General features: G+C 46.7%; 1 protein-coding gene across 2 annotated transcripts in view; it reads right to left on the minus strand.

Annotated features, from left to right (window-relative positions):
• Window positions 1-6,769: 6,769 nt before the first annotated feature.
• Window positions 6,770-21,855, minus strand: part of Dennd5a (DENN/MADD domain containing 5A) — a 66,691-nt gene continuing 51,605 nt past the window's right edge. For both annotated transcript variants that reach the window (NM_001311139.1, NM_021494.1), the window contains 11 exons: window positions 21,321-21,405; window positions 18,686-18,770; window positions 18,160-18,288; window positions 14,050-14,171; window positions 12,714-12,859; window positions 12,034-12,152; window positions 11,498-11,679; window positions 10,894-10,976; window positions 9,937-10,060; window positions 9,233-9,401; window positions 6,770-7,805 (listed from right to left, as the gene is read on the minus strand). In NM_001311139.1, the coding sequence (NP_001298068.1) occupies window positions 7,622-7,805; window positions 9,233-9,401; window positions 9,937-10,060; window positions 10,894-10,976; window positions 11,498-11,679; window positions 12,034-12,152; window positions 12,714-12,859; window positions 14,050-14,171; window positions 18,160-18,288; window positions 18,686-18,770; window positions 21,321-21,405 (1,428 nt within the window). In that variant the 3' untranslated portion in view covers window positions 6,770-7,621. The remainder of the gene's footprint in view (window positions 7,806-9,232; window positions 9,402-9,936; window positions 10,061-10,893; window positions 10,977-11,497; window positions 11,680-12,033; window positions 12,153-12,713; window positions 12,860-14,049; window positions 14,172-18,159; window positions 18,289-18,685; window positions 18,771-21,320; window positions 21,406-21,855) is intronic.

Raw genomic sequence — 21,855 nt, forward strand, 5'->3', positions numbered from 1 at the left:
TGCTCTTAACCTTTGATGTTTCTTCAGCTGTGCTGGTGGTGCACGTCTGTAATCCCAGTTCATATGAGTCCAGATCAAGTTCCATGGGATCCTATCTCAGAAAACCAAAACTACCAACAATAAATCACACGATCTGCAAATAGATAAGCTTAATTCTTTCCTGTTTAGGTGCCTTTTTTTTCTCTTCCTTAAATTTGAAAGGCTTTTAAAAAAAACTTTATGCAAATATATATATTTTTTTTTGTCTGTGTCTGTATCTGTGACCCATATATGTGCTTGGTGTCTGCAGAGGCCAGACAAAGAAGCTAGAACTGGAGTTTCCGATGGTTGTGAATTGCCACATAGTGTTAAGACTTCAACCTGGCTCCTCTGGAAGAATGGCAAGGTTTCCACTACTGACTCGGGTCATCGCTCCAGTCCCTTATTTAATTTTCTTTCCTAATTTATATATGCAATGCTTATATTTGGAAATGGTGACAGCTAGTTTTATGTCAACTTGACATAAGCTGAAGTCATCTGAGATGAGGGAACCTCAAGACAATGCCTCCATAAGATCTGGCTGTAGGCCAGCCTGCAGGGCATCTTCTTAGTGATTGATGTGAGTGTAGGCAGGCTGTGTGGATGAGACCACCCTTCAGTTGGTAGTCCTGGGTCCTGTAAGAAAGCAGGCTGAGCAAGCCAGGAGGAGCAAACCAGTAAGCAGCATCCTCCCATGGCCTCTGCATCAGCTCCTGCCTCCTGGTGCCTGCCCTGCTTCAGTTCCTGTCCTCACTGTTTTGGTGATGAACTGTGATATGGAACTCGAAGTAAAACAAGCCCTTTCCTCCTCAAGTCCCTTTGGTCTCGATGATTTCTCATAGCAATAGAAACCCTAAATGATGATCATTTAATGGCTAGTTCCTTTTGTCTTTGGCCTGACGTGCTTATTTCATACATAAAAGGAAATGGAGAATGGCCAGGCTGGCGGTGAAGGTTCCAAATAGGCTAAGACCAAGGCTTCAGTGGCTCAGGCTCAGATTAATGTTGGGGTTCAACATTAGTAAATAAAAAATACCACAAAGACATACTCACAGCAAACCAGTACAGTAGTTTGGGAACAAGGTTTTCATTTAACCTTCTGGTGGCTCTTTGCTAATGAAGTGGTAGAAACCCACACAGTCTTGGGATGCTTTAAGGCTGAGCTTTGCAAGGTGCGTAACCAGAGTCTCAACCGCAGCTCAGGTCACCCAATCTCCTTTCACCAGAGGGAGGGACCCCAAACTCTCAAATGCAATGAAGAGGCACACATATGTGGCCAGAGAAGGGTTTTCAGTCTTGCAAGGGATCTGGATTTTTTTTTAAAATCATTTTTTGTTTGTTTTAATGTGCATGTATTCACATGTGAGTGCAAGCAAGTGTATGTCTGTACAGGGGCCAGAGGACAAGGTCCAGTGTAGGTCCCTGCCTTCTGTTTGGTTTGTGGCTTAGTTACTGTTCCATTGCTGTGAAGAGACACCATGTACAAGAAAACTTACAAAATGAAGCATTTTATTGGGGGCTTACTTATAGTTTTAGAGGGTTAGTTCATGGTCACCACGGTGGAAAACATGGCAGCAGGCAGGCAGGCAGGCAGGCATGGTGCTGGGGCAGTAACTGAGAATTTACATCTGAAGCCTCAAAGCCCACCTCCATTGATAATAGGCCGCACTTCCTAATTTTTCCCAGACAGTTCCCCGCCAGGGCCGTGCATTTAAACTTAGGAGCCTATGGAGACCATTCTCATTCAAACCACCAGTTTGAGACCGTCTCTTGTTCAGCGCAGCCTACGCCAGGCTAGCTGGCCCACAAACTTCCAGGGAGTCACTTGTTTCCACCCTACATCTCATTAGGGGCACTGAACTGGGACGTCTGGATTACAGACAAGCACATCACCACATCCAGCTTAAGTGTGTTCTGGTGATCGGAACTCAGGTCCTCATGCTTGGGTAGCAAACACTTTACCCAAAGGCCATCTCCCCAGCCTCTAACCGCTTACTAGAAAGCCTGTCCCTGGGGCACTCTGTGGCTTAGATTCTATTGATATCCTCACTAAGTACAAAGAGCTGCCTGGCCAGAGGGGCCTGAAGGGTAGGGAAGATGGCACCACTTCCTGAGGACAGAGGATGGATCAGGAAGAAAGCCTGAAGCAAGGTGGAAAGTTTGGTCAAGGGACAGGCTGTACTGCTGGAGCAGGAGCTAGGGATCTGGCTTGAGCTATGTGCCAGGCTCAGGGGAATTAATACTGGAGTTCCGAGGCTGCTGCAATTGTCAGCCTGGGCGGCTTGAATTAAAGGTCAGACCCTATAATTAACCTTCAGGAAGCTGAGATCTTCAGGACCACAGAGGACCAGGGTGAAGTTTTCAAGGCCTGCTTACTCCACCGGAAGGAAATTTCAGAAATTGCCAGCTTCACTTTTAGGGTCAGTGAAAGGAAAGAACAGAACCGCAGTTCTTGGGACTTCTCCAAAGTCAGCCAGCCCCAAACCACGTTCCAAACAGCTGGATGATATACCAGCAGGGGGCTCGTTTGCTCACTCTACATCCAATCCAACCAAGCCATTCTCCCTGCACTACCCTACCACCCAGCTCATCCAAGACATCTGCACATCCTCTTTGACTACTTTGACCTCTACTCAGGATGCTTCCTTCCTTGAAATGTGAACCTGAGCATATCACTCTTCTCCAGGAAGCCCTCTGTGACTTCTCAGGCTCCCCCCATCTTCACAGGGTTTACTGTCCTCATTCTTTTTGTTTTTGAAGACAGGGTTTTTCTGTGTAGCCCTGGCTGTCCTGGAACTCACTCTGTAGACCAGGCTGGCCTCGAATTCAGAAATCCGCCTGCCTCTGCCTCCCACATGCTGGGATTAAAGGCGTGCACTTAAGTACACATCTTGATTGCAGCTCTGAAAAACTGGGTACTGGCTACTGCTTGCCTTTCCTGCCCAGTCACATCATTGTAATCAATATGATGTGGCCAAATGGCCACAACCTCTCTGGATGATAGCTGAGGCAAAGAAGAGTTAACACAGCTCTAATGCTAAGCCAACTGTGTCCAAACCTCTTCTTTCAGTGGAATAGATGAGAACATAAAGAGTTTTAGGCATCCAGTGGTCACCCTCTGCCAGGACATCTCCTTCAAAGTAAAAGCCATAGCAACAGGAGAAACTGTGGAAGAGCATGCACTAAGCATGCTCTAGACCCTGGGTTCAATCCTCAGCACCAAAATAAATGAAGGAAAAAAAAAAAAGGAAGCAAATTGTTTCTAGAAAGGAAGCAGCCCTGCCCTCCTTGGATTCTGGAGGACACATTGCAATCCTAGGAGCTCTCTCTGGAAACATCGAAAGCCACCAGCTTGCAGTGAAGCCTCAAATGGAAAAGGTCTCTCCAGGCGGCACAGATGGCTGGGTAATGGCCTGGCACTGGGCTCTTAAGATGTAAGAAGCCCTATGTGCTGGAACTACCAGCAAATGTGAGACATACAGCATGGACCTCTCTCTGTAAACACCAGAGAGCCAATAGGCAAGGCCCCTGGGCTCTAGAGTGAAGCTGGGCCATCTGTAGCAGAGATTTTTGAGAAATAGCTCCTGTCACATGACTAGGCCCTCCTTTTGATTACATTCTTGATCATCAAGTGACCCAACACCAGGACTGTTATGACCTGCCAAGGTAGAAATATTACCCCAGCTTGTCTGCTGATGAACCAGGTAGAGGGCCTAAAATGGGACAGTGGCTGCATGACAGACAATTTAATGGTCATCTCGAAAGACCAGAGCCTCTCCCCAAGTTACAGAGCTGCAGGTATGCACCTGCTCAGAGCGAGGGGCACACAGGAGACTATTTCACACTCCTAGACCAGGACTTTTGAACTAGGACTATCACTTCCAGAACCCAGGAAAGAATAGGTTTGGCTGGTTTTAGACAAGAAGATCTGATAGAGGCACAAGGGGATGTGGTAGTGGTGGACACTTAAGAGTACACAGAACATGAAGGCCTTTGTTTCATACCAGAAAGCACTGTCACAAAGAAAAACCAAAACACAGAGTAGACTGGCCATCGTGGGCAAATGCACTGAGCACACGAATTGCCACTGCTGACGAAGAAGGGGGGCAACGGTACAGAGTCCCGCATACCAAAGGCCATCGCCTCTGCTGCCACCATCTGACTTCCACATACACAAGTGGCATGCACGCCCTCACACATAAACAAAATTACTTTTTAAGAATTATTTCCTATAGTGAGAATTTCACCTGCATTTATATTATGTGCACCATGTACATGCCTGGTGCCCATGGAGGTCAGAAGAGGGCATAGGACCCCATGGAACTGGTTGTGAACCACCCTGTGGGTGCTGGAAACTGAACCTGGGTCCTTTGTCAGAACGAGTGCTCTTAACTGCTAAGCCATCTCTCCAGACCTAATTATTTTTAAATTGAAAAAAAAAAAAAAGAAAAAAAAGTAAATCTAGCAGCAGTTGGCAGGGAAGCCACTGGACTGTAGCGGGAAGGGAGCATGGATTTGGGGCTGGCAAAGGTCTCAATCTGAGTGTTAACTACAAGGTGCCCACGTTCTAGTGCTTCACTGAGTTCATCTGCTTGCTTGCTTGCTTGCTTGCTTACCCAGAAATCTTGGTGTCGGAAGCTTGGGATGAGAGCAGGTGCAGATGCTAAGGCAGGCAGGATGGTGAGCTGGGCAAAGAGAATCCAGCTTGCTCAGAGCTGCTACAGAGGCCTGAGCAAGCCCCATGCAGGACACAGCTGACTCCAGGGTCCTTGAGATCTTGAGCTCCTGGATGTGGCTGCTCTCTTACTTCATTCCTCATTCCAACGATGATTAAAAACACAACAAAAAGGGACACTCGCAGCTGAAAAGCCCTAATTTAAGAAACATGTCCACACTCACCTTCTCAGGAACACTCTCTGCTCAGGGCTGACCCAAGCTCCCTCACTAAATTGCACAGCTGACATCTGGCTGCTGTACATCTGGTCTTGCAGAACCACAGCGGTGGCCAGCTGTCTGAAGTTAAGCCTGTCCCACATTCATCCCACAGACAGGACGAGAGCTGGCTCAGGTTATTAGCTCCTAAGAACTGTGATGGTTAGTTTTAACTGTGAACTTGACACAACCTAGCATCACCTGGGAAGACAGTCTGTGAGGGGATCTATAATGCGGTTGACCTGTGAAGGGTTTTCTTATTTCAGTTGAGGTTAAAGACTCACCCAGAATATAGGTGGCTCCATCTCATGGGCTGGATCCTATACTGAATGAAAAGGAGTGAGCTCATTACTGGCATGCACTAATTCACTCATTCATTCATTCATTCTCATTACCGTGGATGTGAATTACTTCAAGCTCTTGTGGCCTTAACTTCTCCACAGTAACTACAACTGAACTGAATAAACCTTTCCCCCTAAACTGCTTTTGTCAGTTATTTTTATCACAGCAATGACGACTAAAACCGTATTTCCTGGGAATTCAACTTTTCCAGGCCTTGGTTTCCTCCCAGCCCTGGGGAAATCTCCATTTGCTTTGCAGAGTGTAAAACCCTGGTGTTAGGTGTGCCCAGGCTTAAGCTCACGACATACAGCTGAACATCATGCTAGCCTTTCTAGGGGACCAAAAATTCTCCTTCTGTACTCCAGAGACACAGCCCAACCTCTTCTCTCTTCCTCTCTTCTCCCTGCAAAGGAGCTGAGGTCTCAGTCTGTAGCCCACTCACTCCCCCTGCCGGCAGGACACCACAATGTGGCTTTCCTGAAGCCTCCTCCTCATCTCTTGCAAAAACATCCTGTGCACTCACAAGCTGCTCACAGAAGACAGACATGTGCTGGGGTCCTTCCTGCCCTGTAAGTGCTCAGAGCCCAGGGATGGTCCAATATGGGGCTGGCCGAAACAACCAAGAAACTATATCTGCATTGTCTTCCAAATTCTAAGAAACTGTTGGGCCACAAGGACAATGACAGCTGCCTAGGAGGTTGGGGAAGACATCATAGCAGCTGCCTCCTAAGGTAAACAGTACACAATTTTCAGGCAAGGGGAACCAGAGAGAGCAGTTACATGCAGAGCCAGAGGAACACAAAAGAGGACAACACCGGGTTTGAGGGGTTCTACTTGTTTAAGCCACTTCTGGAACGTTCTGCCAGAGGAGCCTGATTGAAAAATTAAAATTTAGCTACGTGTGGTGGCAAATGCCTTTAATCCCAACACATGGAAGTCTCAGAAATAAAAAAAAAAAAAAAGAAAGAAAGAAAGAAAGAAAGAAAAGAAAAATTTAGCTGGTTACTAGGGTCAAGGCTTTTCCACTGTTATACCTGACAGAGCAAACCCTTCACTAGAGAAAGGGCTTCTACACCACACACACACACACACACACACACACACACACACACACACCTGCATGTGTTAACAGAGGGCAGACAGGGCCACCTGTGTTCTATGTTCCCACCCAGTCTCCTACCGTTCTCAAGAAATGGCCCAGTATCATCGATTAAGTGACAATCTTTGTAAGCTTGGCCAGCTTTCCTCCCTCTGCGGTGGGAGAACAACCTTTGCACATTCCTCCTCACTGGCTGACTGAATTAGCTTTGAAAGTCTTGGGCACCAGATAGGGAAGGTGCACGGACTTAAGTCCTCAGGGGCGTCCTAGACAGTCCAGACCCCAGCCGGCTGGGGAGAGATGCACAGTTTGGTCCTCAGGAAGGCCACACTACACCTCCACAACCCACACACCCATGAAAGCCAGTGACCAGTGAGATTTGTTTCAGGTGTTTTATTAAGTGGGCCATACTGTAGCTGGTTTCTAAGTTGCAAAACAACATAAATTGAACAGTAATAACATAGCCAGTTAGACTGACAAGCTTTCCTTCTCTTAAAGAAAAAAAGAAAAGAAAAACAAATACTTAAAACACACAATGGCAGGTTAAATAAATAAGATAGGTGAAGAAAAGACAAACCTGTTAAACATGCTCATGTTTACTCCTGTGCAACTTTGTGCCAACAGGAAACATGATTTTCTGCATGTAGCACAATGACATTGTCCTGGCATGTCTCCTTCCCAAATAATACTGACAAAAAAGGGGAAGGGGGGAAACGGATGTGGAGCTGACTTGGCAGTGCTTGATCAGAGGCACTGCTAAAAATCCCTTTGATTGGAGCATGGGATGTCCCACTCGCACACCTGTGCGTGGCCCGTGAAAGCCAGATAGCCAGAATAATGTTAATATAGAAAACATTAGTTTAAAAACGATGTGGAATGGCCTCACCGCCGTGACGGGGCGGCATGTGGAACAGCCCCACACTTGTTGCAGGCTCAGTCTGGGAGGCCACAGGCTCCCAGCGTGCGGCCATGCAAGGGAGGCACCAGCTTCAAAACAAGCAGCGCCAACCTTGCCCCTCTCTGTCTCTTTCACATGAAAGTGTGTAAAAAGCAGGTCAGCAAATAAACTCTAAAATAGATTATTTTTTTTCCAAAAATCCTCTAGTTTTCTTTTTACAGTAAGTATACATATCCTCTCTGTCCCCCACAACTTGCTTAGGTCCCTTTGGGATGAAGAGGCAGAGCTGCAGGGAGTCTTTCTGGGTCCTGCTGCTGGCTGGTGCTCAGAGGTCAGATGTCAATGCCCTTAACGAGGGAAGTGTCCAGTGTGATGTTGAATTCTTGCAGGGTCTGCAGCACTCGGATCAAGGAATTGACGAGTGTGTGGTCCTTGATCAGCGCCACGTCCTCATACATGTGCGCAGTGATGGGGCAGTCGGCCAGCAAGGCTATCCAGTGGTGCAGGAGGTGATCTCTGGTAGGGTGGGAGTGATCCAGGTAGGTCAAAGCAAGGGAAAAGAAAGACACAGGCCAAGGCCAAGTTGGGGGTGGGGGGATCCTTGAACTTAGTGAGAGGATGAAGAAGCTGTACCCCTCCCCCATAGCCCCAATTCCCTCTAAAGGAGCTTGCTTTCCACCACTCAGCCCTGGGAATAACCCAACACAATTATCCCTGTCACCTGCCTCTCTTTCTCCACCTCCTTCATCTCCCTAGACAACCTAGCACACACCAGTTACTAGGCAGACGTGAGCACTCCTCCCGCCATCAAACAGAGGTCCAAAACATTTCTTTTCTCCACAGCTAACATCACACACTAACATCACCAGAAGTACTAAAACATGTGACACTTCCCATCTGCCAGCTGTTGCAAGAGGTTTAGTTTTCATGACAGCACCACCTATATGCAATGCCACCAAACGGCACAAAATGTTGGACCCTCTGGAACTTTTGTTAGTAGCCATGTGGGTGCTGTAAACCCAACCTGTGTCCTCTGCAAGAGGAAAGGGTCATCTTAACCGTTGAGCCATCTCTCTCCAGCATCTTACTTACTTTTGTGTTGTTGAGATGGAGTTCTTACTGTGTTGCTCATGATGGGCCTTGTATTTCTAGGTTCAAGCAATCCTCCTGCCTTAGCTCCCCAGTAGCTGGGGGCACAGCCACATAGTACTCAGCTCAGAGTCTGTATTAACTGTCACACCAACTCTCCTGCACACGGCCTGAATACCATGCCTCTAGTCTATGTGGCCTTCCCACTCTCTCAGTGCTGTCCACTCCGATGCATATTACCCATGATGTCAGCTCCACATTATCTCAGCCTTCTCATTAAACAATGCAGCCCTAATACAGAAGGAATTTTCTCCATCCCAGGTCTTGTAGCCCCCGCTTCCTTCTAAACGTGCTCCCTATCACTGACCCATCATTCTGCATGCCATTTCCTTCCACTAAAGCCTCACTGAAACACCTCCTCTTCCCGGAAGCTTTCTCGGGGCTCTCTCCTCTCTAGGGTTTTCGCACATCCTATGAGGGGTAGTTTGATAATGTTTGACACATTTTACTTTTAAACATGACCAGCAAACTTCCCAGCTCAGCTTTCTTTCCTACCACTTTCCATAAGGCCCCTGAAATTCAATTGTTTACTGAAAAAATAACTATACATATTTACTTCCAATGTCCCCAACAGGGTGGTTTTGAACCTTCCCATCAAGATGTGGCCTCCATCTTCCTTAATCATACACATTCTACTTCCCAGGTCCCACAAACACACAAGATACATAAGAAAAATCAATGGCATAAAGGGGCCCTCCAAGGCAGGGCCATGGCCAGTGCCCACCCTGCAGGACAGTGCCCACCCTATTGCAGCATCTGAATATTGGCTGCTGCACACTCTGGCCCTGTAGTACCTGGCTCCCAGGCACACCAGCATCTGAAATTTGCCGTCCTTGCCAATGTTCCGGGGCGTGTTGTTGACTGCAGTGACAAAGCGGCAGAAATTGCGGGCCCGTGTGTGCCAGTTTTCTTCTGGAACTACGTCATTCTGCTCTAACGTCTCATAATAGGTTTGTGCTTTCTCTGTGAAGAGAAGAAAAGCTGTGACAATGGCTCCTCAAACTCTGCCCTGCAGGCCAGGGGCTGTGGACTCTCCAAGCCCACACAAGCAACTTCAGGAGACCAAAGCAAGTTTTAGATTTTATTTATGTAGCCCTTAGCATGAGCATGCTCTTTTCCACTTGTCTGAAAGGACAAGAAAACTCTGAGGACTGTCTCCTGCATAAAAATTCTCCACACAGGGTTTGGGATCCAATACTCTCAACTGTTGTTTTGGTTCTATAGGAATAGAGGGTGAGGAATTGGGGCTAAGCCTATTCTAGATGAGAGATGCTCAGAAACTCTTTTGGTCCAAGTTTTCAGAGCTAAGGGGTCATACCCATGAGCATGGGGTTGGTGTGCTCTCCCATTATTCCCTACAAAAAAATCTGGGCAAACAAATAGCAGACCTAACTAAGGGCTGCCTGATTTGGCTTCTACAGCTAACCCATATGACATGGAATATAAAGACCTCCATATCAACATACTTTTCCTACTCTTCAAACCTAGACCAGCTCACCCAGGAAATCCCAAATGAAGACATTTTTGAAGAGCCGGGGTGATTTAAATCCATGCTGAAAAGCTTGTTCCAGTGCTGAAACGAGACCACACTCTCCACAGAGCAACAGTGTCAGGCTGCCACGCTAGGAGAGAAAACAGGATAAATGACAGGCAGGTCTCAGCTGAGCTGCCCTACCACTACTACATCCTTAAACCAGAGCCAGGCCAGGAGGAAGCAAACCAAACAGCTCTTGTCTGTTGTCTAGCACCAACCACAATGGCTGGCATACTCTTTCAGTGAAGAACTGGTGAAAGGCATGTGATAGAATTGGAGTCACACACAGGAGACTGCCCAGGAGGGCACACAAAGCCAGTGTAGTCATCATTTGGATAGACACAAGCAAATCCAAAAAAAGACAGGAAGAGGTTGTGTTAACTGGGGGACCCCAAAGACTCTACTTAGCCGTCAATATAGAGGGCAAACAAAAGAACTGAGGCAAAGGCTCCTGAGGAAAGAGTCCATCCCATCCCCAAACAGGCAAGGCATATGCTGTTCTGGACTCTGGCTAGGCAGGGGAATATGCGCCTATAATCCCAGCACTTGGGAAGTGGAAGCAGGAGATTGTCACAATTATTATTTTTTTTTTTTTGGTTTTTTCGAGACAGGGTTTCTCTGTGTAGCCCTGGCTGTCCTGGAACTCACTCTGTAGACCAGGCTGGCCTCGAACTCAGAAATCCGCCTGCCTCTGCCTCCCAAGTGCTGGGATTAAAGGCGTGCGCCACCACACCCGGCTTTGTCACAACTTTTGAGAGCAGGATAGGTTACATGAGGGGTTCCAGGCTAGCTTGAGATATTCCAGAAGACCTTGTTGATGACTCTGGACTAGCCAGAGCACATGGACATTGAAGGGCATAACAAGGTGACTGCAATATCAAGAGGACTCCTCTGGGCTAGAGGGCAGGAAGGCTCACTCACCTCTTTCTCAGGTTTATGGAAGTGCTTCACAATGCCATTGACTGCCTCCCCAATGGACTCCTGGATCTGCCCAGTGTTCAGCTCTGAGAAAATCAAGTAGACAGCCAAAGTAATCTCAGAGGTTATCAAACGGGAGACTGAGAACACAGAATAGAATTGGCCCATGGCAGAAGCAGGAGAGTGAGATCTCAGAAAGCAGAGACTCTCGCCCACCTACTTCTGCAGAGACAGCTCTTCCCAAAACTCTTTGAGGGCAAAGTCAAGCTAATCGGTTCTGTCTCTGAGATGCTGGCCCAGTTTACTTTCCACTTCACTCTGGAGCTCTTGGTTTCCATAAGAGAGCTGTGTGAACAGTCACCAGGAAGGAGGAGACCAGAAATTACCTCTCTCTCTCTGACATACAGGAACATGCAACAACAAGACAGATCACCAGTGTCCTTCCAAGTCTCCAAAGCAAAGGCCACATACACATGACGATCAAGAGAGGAGATGGCTTTGCCAGCATTGGTGGCTCCTGCCACACTCTCTACTCTAGCAGGGGCAGCTGCAGAGTGAGGCCAGGACCTCAGAGACCTACCCATTTCCAGACTTTCCTCCTACTCACTGGGCTTATTGTTGGGCGAGATGGTCACAAGTCTCCGGATGACACTGGGGGACTGCTGTAGTGGCGGAGTGCGACAAGGCCTCTCATCCACCTCAGGTAGGGAAGTGAGCAGCTCCCCAACAAGCACGCGCTCCAAGCTTCCGTCGTCCATACCCTTCCCCAGCCATCGGCCACACGGAAACCTAGAGGTAAACAAAGGCCTGTGAGGGCTACTCATTCCTCCAGCATCCTCCCTTGCTGCTCAGTGGCACCAGCAACAAAGCCAGTCTATGGGACAGGTCACAAAACCAGACTAGGGGCTCCTGGACTCTCTCTGTCCCACAGTAACGTTCATTGGAATTACCTGAGTGGCTTGAGACACATGTCCATCAATACCATACATGTTCACTCAGTTGAAAACCATCTGGATCTTTCAAATACAACAAGGCAGAGCCAAAGAGAAATCACCAGGGCTATCAAACCTTAAGAGGCTCCTTGAGAAATTCATACTTAGTTTTTAAAGACAGCCCCAGGGGTGCACACCCAGGGTCACTCACTTGTAGGTGTGTCCTGTGACCTCATTCCTGACCATCACACATTCCACAAGCCACTTGGCATACAGCCCAGAATTATCATGGCCAATCTGGACAGTGGTGAGCTTCCCCAGGTTCTGGCACTGAGGGAATAAGGAAAAGAAGCCAGGTCAGAAAAGCAGGAGTGGCAGTCCTTAGAGGCACAAATCTGACTGGCTGTCTGCCTCCTGGCTCAGCATCTGTAGGAGCAGGGCTCACAACTCTACCTACTGCAAGTTTTGGCAGACCAGCATTGTCTCCTAGACAGCTCATGGCTGAGAAAGAAGATGCTAGCCTTAAAGGAAGACCAGGGTCTGGGGTCAAAACATTCCAGGTTGGTCCTCCAGCTTAACAAATAGCCTTGTGTTACAGTTGAAAGAACTCTGGAGACTTCCCCAACAATCCAGCCCATTCCCACGTACGCCCTCATATACAAGTTCTGACATATAAACTCCTTCCAGCAAGTGACTACGTACAAGGTGCAGGTTCTTCCCTCCAGGTCAAGCTTAGTCCTGGCCTAACATTGTCTCAGAACAGGTCCACTGTGCTGATACACAAGGCTGTGAAACAAGGCCTCTACGATGTCCTGCAGAAAATTCCTACGGCAGCTGTTACAAACTTGCTTCCCCACAAAGCCGTGGGCTGGGACCCCAGATATCACCTACCTCAAACGTCATCTCTAGCACATTCCTGGGGATCTGCAGGATCTGGGTCTCACCCAGCTCTCCTGATATACAGATCCACGGGTTGGCGGTGAACATGGAGCCGCCCAGCTTCTTGCTTGGTACAATCAAAATGTGGTATGGAATCACTGTTTAGAGAAGCCACAGAGGTTAAGGTGGGGATTGGGAATCTCTCACAGCTGACGGAGGGACCCTGACTTACTCCAGCTTCAGGAGCAACACTGACTGAATCTCCCGCCATGCTATTGCCAGCAGATCCCCTGGCTGCTTCACATATCAGCCTTGCTCTTATTCTTCCCAGGGTCACCGCCCAATAAAAAACAAGCCTATCTGCAGGCTCAGCTTTAAGTGTAACCAACTCCTAACTGAATTTCATCTCAGAGTGCTTTGTAGTCTCTCACCTCTTGAGCCCAATAGCATAACGATAATATTAATCTTAGCAGTCTACACAGCTGCCACCTCTCTTTCAGGGCACAGAGAGGAAAACAGTTTGCCCTAGGTCTTTTAATTCCAGTTCACTACTACTCCTACCAACCTACAGCCCTACTCTCTGGGAAGGAAGATGGGACAAAGATGAGAGAAGAGTGTGAGCTGCTGAGCAGTGTGGCTATGGAGCAAATTCAAAGACTACCAAGTAAAGAATCTTGGCATCATAGAAAGATGAAGCTCAAAGACCCTAGAGTACTTTGAACCCTCCTCCTCTAAAAATATGGAGAGTGAGGCCCACAGCTCTGCACACAGGAATTTAATGAGTTAGGGGCAGGGCTGGCCTGGCATAATGGCCTACTGTCATATGGCATTCTTTCTGCTACTTCAGGAAGACACCTTTCTCTCTGGGGCTACTCTAAATCTATAATGCTGAGATACTTCTCAGGCTGAACACAAGGAGAACTCTTCAGAAGTGTGCAGGATGGACGATAAATGCAGCCCCAGCACACTTTATGTCCCTAGGCCTCGTGAGCAGTTTGTGGAACAACACTGACTGACACCACGACAAACAAAAGGATGAGGACAGAAAGTTCTGAGAAAGCAGCCACCGAGAAGGAGCTGTTCCTTCTTACCTCCCCATGGAAGCACAAAGGCAAACAGACAACACGAGGGGGCCAGGCACTGATGTGTACACCAGCATGCCAAAGGCAGGGGCAAGGAGGACTACCATGGTTTGATGTCAGTCTTAGCTACACAAAGAGACTCCTTCTCAAACATCAAGGAAAAATAAATAAATAAAAGAAATAAAGTTCAAAGGAGACAGCAAGCCTGGGTAGGTTCATGACGCCTGGCTAGAACAGGCCCTTGAGACTGGAGCAGAGCTACTCACGGATGGTTGTAAAGACGTTGGTGAAGCAGAAGTAGTCCACTGCGTTGAAGGAGAGCAGGTGATAGAGGAACTGCTCCTTCTCGTCATCACAGCGCAGGAAGGCGTAACGCTTGTACAGCTTCCTGTCAGGCAGTAGCAAGACATCAACACATAAATCCCCAGTCAAGAGGACAGGAAAAAAGCTAAAAGTGCTCACTTTCACAAGTAGATGGGTTAGAGAAGCAAGAGGTGGCAAGCCACGAGCTCCTTAGGATCTCTTCATAAAGGATGGAGACTAGCCGTTCTTTATGCCTGATGCCAGGGGCTTAAGCCACAGCAAGTCCAACAAAATCACATGCTGCATGTTGCTCTACTGTCAGAGGAGACAGGTCAGGAATCTCCTTTTCTGAACCAAAGCCCAAACTGCAAAACCACTGGAGAGAACAGGACACTCTCAGGCTTCTAGCTGGGCTGTCGTCTTAGCGTGTGGCCACGAGTACAACTGGCAAGAGGTCTGCAATAACCATTCATTACCAGGCCACACCTCAGGCCTTCTGAAGGCTGAGAGCTGAGTCAGAACCCTGCTTCTACCTCAGATCCACCTTACGAGCAAGGGTCAAAACACCAAAGGCCAATTCCTTTGCCTGCTTCTAGGCCCTCCATGGCTCAACAACAAGATATCTTCCATAAATAACGGGAATACTTGTCAAAGAGGCACACACAAGGAAGAAGGAAGACGACATCCTCGCTGCCTTACTACAATCACCAGCACCCAGGAAAGTCATAAAGCACCTTACCCACAGCCTGCCCTCAAACAGACTCTCCTAAGTGACAGAATAAATTGAATAAACACCAAGGTATACAACTACATAGGAGTTACTAGATAAAAGGCCCTCTCTGGATATTTAAGAACAGTGAGCTTCAATAGTCCTGTCTGTTTTCTAGATCAAGAGGGTCTAGAGGACAATAAAAACCCAGACAGTTGTTCTAAATCACAGGAAAAAGGATGTATGGAAAATAGTGGCTAGAGTTGAGCGCCCAGAAATGATCAGGTAGCAACAAGGCTCGAAAGTTAGGCTAGAACAAAATAAATAAAGGGCTATATCCTTAGGCCAATTTTAGGAAGTTTAGTTAGTGTGGTGGGAGGCTAGGAGGAGAATGATGACTGAAATACAGAAGAGAAGAAGAAACCAAAGAGCCAGGAAGGGCAGAACAGTGGAGTCAACCCTGATTATTCTGGGTGATGGATATTGGGGGAGATGTTAAGATGTTCAGAGAAAACAGCAGCAACATTTTGCAAAACTAAAAAGGAAGTTAACCACATGATATAAAACCTGATTTTATTCTCTCCAAGCTACTCCTAAGGTCTGAATGGAAATAAATGCAGAACTGGGGCTCAGAAGAATGGTCAGAGCTTCAGAGGTGGGAGTCACCTGCTTAGAGGCAACTGAAGTCATGAGTGAGTGAGATCACCAAGTGAGACAGAGCAAGACAGAGACAAAGAATGGCATGTATGCAGAGGTTGGAAGACTGTTGAAGCCAGCATCCTGCAAAGAGCAGGGGAGGAAGAAAATAGGAGACAGGATGGTGAGATGGCTCAGTGAGTAAAAAGGCCCATTGCCAAGTCTGAAGACCTGAGTTCCACCCTGAGACCCACATGATTAAAACGACAGAGATGTCCTCTGATCTACACACCCACACACGTGCACAATAAATATTTTAACTTTTAAAGAAAAAAAAAGCATTAGAGTATAGGGTAATTGCAGCCATACAACATCACATAGCAGTTTCAAGGTAAGAGGAATACCATGCAGTACCAGTCATCATGGAGGGGCCAAGATAAGGGGAGCACCACACGACACCAGTCACCACAGAGAGGCCAAGGTAAGAGGAACACTATACAACACAAGTTACCATGGAGAGGTCAAGGAGATCTGAACTCACAATAAGGGAGCTAACAGCCTCCAAGCTACCAACAGTGGTGAAATGTAGCTGAAAATGCCAGAGGCTAAAGAACAGTCTATCAATACTGACTGTTGCAAGGTTTTTCTGCTCCTGCCTGGACAGCCAGGTACACATTTTACAGACACTGGTTGATTCCTTCCCGATGCTAAGCAACAAGCTCAGCACTGGGGAAGGCACACAGTTCAGCTTCTCGATGTAAGCAAGCTTTAATAAGCATAAAACCATTACACAGTGGAACACATTTCCTAAGGTAAAGGAAGGCCCAACAAATGCGGTGTCAAAGCAAATGCCTGCCTGGAGGACAAACAGCCCTGATGTCCAAGAAAATTCTGGTAAAGAAAACTTCTTACTAAGTCCTAAAGGAACTGGCAATAGAGAGAGGATGGGAATAGAGACATCCCCATCGATAGGAGCAACTGAAGATGGCTGAGAAGGAGGAACAGTTGAAAAGGAGGCATGGTTGAAACCCTCAGTAAACTGGGAGAAAGATAAGGATATGGGACAGAGGGCGCTACAGGTTGGGGACAGTTTGAGTTAATTCCCTAAAAGGCTCTTGTGCTCCAATTCGGCCCCAGTATGGTGAAAGGTCAGATGTAAAGGAATCTAATCAGGTCAGGGAGCTTCAGTCTAGCAGGTATTAATGTTGGTCTTGTGGAGTGAGTTCTCATGAAAGCAGCAGGTTACCATAAAGTGAGACCACTTCATGCACTGTCCCTTCGGCACTAGCCATTACCTTTTCTATGCTGTGATATAGCTAGGAAAGCTCTTGCCACAGGCCAAATAGATGTGGCGGCCTGATCCTGGACTTCCAGCATCTCATTTATTGTGAAATAAGTAAACCTTTTCTTCTTTATAAAATATCCAACACAGGGTGGTCTGTTGTAGCAATGATACATGAACTAATACATGTATTAGGTGTGTTTGAGAGACTTTCCTCACTTATAAAATGCAATCTGTTGATGCAAACCTCATTTTCTACTCGCTGGAGTAGTCACTGGGGTCAAGAACTGGATATTGAGTGCATTTTAAGCTAATGTCCTCTAATAGGACTACAGTTTTTAAAAACACAAGATTAGGGCTAAGGACTTACTGGGTAAATGGTACAACATTTGTCCAGCGGGTAAGGTTCTTAATCCCAAATACCACAAAAACGAGAAAAGAACAAAAAAGAAAGAGAGAGAGAGAGTGAGAGAGAGAGAGTGTGTGTGTGTGAGAGAGAGAGTGAGAGAGAGTGAGAGAGAGTGAGAGTGAGAGAAAGAGAGAGTGAGAGAGAGTGAGAGAGAGAGTGAGAGAGAGTGAGAGAGAGAGAGTGAGAGAGAAAGAGAGAGAGAGAGTCAGATGTACTGAAAAGACAGAGTTGAGTCATCTGAGAGGCAGAGAAAGGAAGGAACAATGGGAAGAGAGGTGGGCAAACAGGAGACTGTGGCTCTGGCAAGTGTAAGCCCCTGGACATCCTTTCTGTCCTAATGGGAAGTATGAAGGGAGAGGTTCTAGGTGTGCTATCTGAAAGCTCTGAGGAGACTCAGTCAAGGAAGAAGGAAAGGGAACTAACTGGCTGTTCTGCTTGGCCTTGGGCTCAGCAGAGTCAAGGGGTAACTCTGAAGTTCCCTTGAATTCTCCAACCCTTTGCTTCTCAGAACAAAAAATAAATAGAACAAAGAAATGCCTCCTGGTCAAAGGTTCCAGGAAGGAGAACAGCACTGCTAGTTCTGAGCATACAGACTGAAGGCAGGGGAAGCAGAAAGCAGAAGGATGAGTCTGCAGATGGAGAGAGGTGCACACACAGTGAGTCTGCAGATGGAGAGAGGTGCACACACTGTGAGTCTGCACATAGAGGGAGGTGCACACACAGTGAGTCTGCACATAGAGGGAGGTGCACACACAGTGAGTCTGCACATAGAGGGAGGTGCACACACTGTGAGTCTGCACATAGAGGGAGGTGCACACACAGTGAGTCTGCACATAGAGGGAGGTACACACACAGTGAGTCTGCACATAGAGGGAGGTGCACACACAGTGAGTCTGCACATAGAGTGAGGTGTACACACGGTGAGTCTGCAGCTTAACTCTAGCTGGCTGCTGGATGCTGCTGCTGTGGCATGATGAATTTACCCTTCCCACCCCCAATTCTCTAGTCTATCTGCCAAGCCTGGAGCCTGGCCTTACTTGGTGAGCTCATGGTCTGAAAGAAGCTGCTTCAGGTGTCTGGACAGTAATTTCTTCTCCATGGACAGTCGCACCCATGCTCTGGCTTTTCCCACATCAGTCTTGATTTCCCCAATATTCTGGATGTGCCTAAGGGAAGAAGTGTAGGGTGAGATGGTAAATGAATAGAATCCAGGCAGAACAGCCCCTTTCCACCTAGAAGTCTTTCTCACTCTTCTCTGTGGCTTTGCCAGACACACTTCTCACAATTTTGAGGAAAAGAACTGATAATATAGGTTTCAGCAAGCCAGGCTAATGCCAAGCCCCATTACTGTAAGATACCTATGCTCTTTCTCCTGGTAGAGTCTGCAAAATGGCAGGAAAACTACCTTTTTATAAATATACAAAGACCAATAGTGAAGACTCCTAGCTAGCTTTAACTAGTTGAAATGCTTCAACAGCCACAGAAATTCTGTGGGCTGAGTATCACACCCAAGCAACAGCAGAGACAAGATTTAGTAGTTAATTTGTGAATGAGCAGACGGACCTCATATCCTGAATTAGGGAAATCCTCAGGGGAGACATGACGGCACTGGCATCAGACTTTCTCCGTTCTGAATCAAGAAGTATTCCTGGAACAACAAAGATTGTCATCTCCAAAGAGACTCCGAGTATCCAAATAGCCAGTGAGTGTTTTACATGTCAAACCACAAATTGCTACAGCAAACAATTGGCTCCATCATTAATACATTAAGTAGCCATTTCACAAATATTGTTAGGTTCCCAACAGAAATCAGATTTGAAACTTTTGCATATTATTTACTTCTTGGATAATCTGTAAGCTGAGCCAGTGAAGGTATCACAAGCTACATTTAACAGAGGGAGACATGGCAGAGTTGACGCCTAGCTCCAGTTCATCATGAGCACAGATGTCATGACCGGGGAATCCCAAGTCTGTCTTCAAGACAGCCAAGAGAATGTTCCAGAATGAACCTGTTCTGGAGTGCTTAGATCCTCTGAGGGAGGAATGACATCTCTGATCTGGTACCAGATGCCATGTATAAAGCTTAGTGTTTTCATCACCAAACTGTTAAGAATAGTTTGCTGTAGTTTGTCCCTTGGCAGTAACTACCATAACTTTCCTGAGAAATTCTGAGGTTTACACACCCACAAAGTACACCAAAATGGCCTCCTTCAGGAATGCTTGTCCCTGGTCTTCAGCCAATTTTCTATTCAGAGTCAGTGCTACTTGAGGAACAACTAGTTCAAGGGCATGAAGTTTATAACCCAAGTAAAATACAAAGGAGGAAATTTTTCAAAATTCCATTCAAACTTAACTTTACCACTAAGAATAGCTGATTGGAGTAGTGCACGCCTTCAATCCCAGTACTCGGGAGGCAGAGGTAGGTGGATCTCTGTGAGTTTAAGGATAGCCTGATCTACAAAGCTAATTCCAGGACAGCCAGAGCTACACAGAGGAACCCTGTTTCGAAAAACCAAAACCAAGAGAAAAGGGGAGGGGAGGGGAGGGGAGGGGAGGGGAGGGGAGGGGAGGGGAGGGGAGGCCTTTAGTCCCAGCACTGGGGAAGCAGAAGCATCAGGATCTCAGTGAGCTCAAAGGCAGCTGGTCTACAGAGCTAGTTCCAAACAGCCAGGGTCACACAGTGAGACCTCTTTGAAAAAGAAAAAGACAGACAGACAAGCAGACAGACCGACCAACTGACTGACCAGCCAAGGAAGAAGCTTGAAAGTAAGAAAGGCTGGTATAAAGAGAGTCATAGTCGCCAGGTAGTGGTGGCACACGCCTTTAATCCCAGCACTCAGGAGGCAGAGGCAGGCGGATTCCTGAGTTTGAGGCCAGCCTGGTCTACAAAGTGAGTTCCAGGACAACCAGGGCTACAGAGAAACCCTGTCTCGAAAAACCAAAAAAAAAAAAAAAAAAAAAAAGAAAAAAAAAAGAAAGAGAGAGAGAGAGAGACAGAGAGAGTCGTAGTCAAGAAGTAAAAGGAGACAGTGCCTGCGGCACATATGGGAAGGGGCACTTGAGGACGGCATGAGGGACCCTAGATGAGCAGACAAGAGGTCTGCTTCTAACAGACATTTTCATTACACCTTTTCTTTTTCATTAACTTACTGCATGATCTTACAACAATCTCATTCCTTTTTAGACTTTATTTTTTTTCCTCATAAAGAGAATGGACTAGATTATCCCTGGAGTCCCTACAAACACCAGGTTGTATTTTTTATTTTGTTTTTGCTTTTGTTTTATTTTGTGGGGTAGGGGTGAGGAGTCCTAGAGAGAAGGCTAAGCAGCTAAGAGCACTGGCTACTCTTCTAGAGGACCAGAGGTTTAATTCCCAGCACCCACATGGTGGCTCATAACTAGCTGTACCTCCAGTTTCAGGGACCCATGCCCTGTTCTGGCCTCTATGCCCATGTCAGAGAAATTAAAAAATTTAAAAAAAAAAAGCTTCTTGCAAACTGCAGGACCACAGTAAAACCCAGTTTTTCTGTGTTTAATTTACAGTCCATTTTTGAAGCCAAATTAGGCTGCTTACTTTTATTAATCAAAAGGGTCCAGAAACAGATAATGAGAACATCATTGTGATGCAGGTGATGCTGTTTCAGCAAGCTGTGTGTGTGTGTGTGTGTGTGTGTGTGTGTGTGTGTGTGTGTGTGTGTTTTTACACACACCCATGGAGACCAGAAGTTGGATTCTCTGGAGCCTGAGTTACACATAGTTGTGATCTATCCAACATGGAGCTTGGAACAGAACTATGGGTCTCTGGAAGAACAATGAGCACTTTTTTATATAAAAAGATTTTATTCATGTCTACTAGTGCCTTGCCTGCATGTATGTGCACTGTATTTATGCCTGGCAAAAAGAGGGTGTTGGGTTCCCTGGAGCTGTTAGCTACCATATGGGTGCTGGGAACCGAACCTAGGTCCTCTGGAAGAGTAGCAAGTGCTCTTAACCACTGAGCCATCTCTCTCCAACCCCACAACAAACACACTTAGCACTAAGCTGAGATCTCTCCAGCCCAGTGGCTTTATTTTTTTAAAACAGAAAACACTGTAAGTAAAAGCTTCAGTGGCCTGGACACAGGAATCGTAACGATCACTGTAGAGAGGGACAGGAAAGTGAGCTGAAACAGTCTACACAAGTGCACAAACTGCCTTACCTGAGGTACTAAGGCTTCCTGATGTGAGTTTTCTCTGCCGGTTTTCCTGATAATGTAACAGATGGGACCACAAAGCTGATTTCCCCTGAAAGCAATGGGAGGGAGAAACAACTACTAATGATGTTCAACATGCAAAGAACAATTTTTTTGTAAAAATACTAGCAAGAACCACTTTTTGCTAGAATTGCTGTTTTAATTCCCCCCAATACACACAATGGGCATACATACATCATCTACTAAAACCCAGGAGAGACAGAAGGAAGATAACCAAAGCTGAAATAATTTCCAACCAGCATACAAAGGAGCTAAAATGGGGTGTGTGTTCAAAGGGGTGTAAAAGACAACCTTGAAATACTCTACTGGACAAGGTCATATCCTGTCCACCCTAAACCCACACACACACACACACACACACACACACACACACACACCTAGCCTGTCAAGAGTCTGTGTAACAGTGTCTAAATTCCCTATTACATTTAAAGGCATCTTCATCTTGCCCTTAGTTGCAGGCTGGGATAAATAAACCAAGCTG

The sequence above is a fragment of the Mus musculus genome, chromosome 7 (genome assembly GCF_000001635.26).
Source record: "Mus musculus strain C57BL/6J chromosome 7, GRCm38.p6 C57BL/6J".
Taxonomy (NCBI): domain Eukaryota; kingdom Metazoa; phylum Chordata; class Mammalia; order Rodentia; family Muridae; genus Mus; species Mus musculus.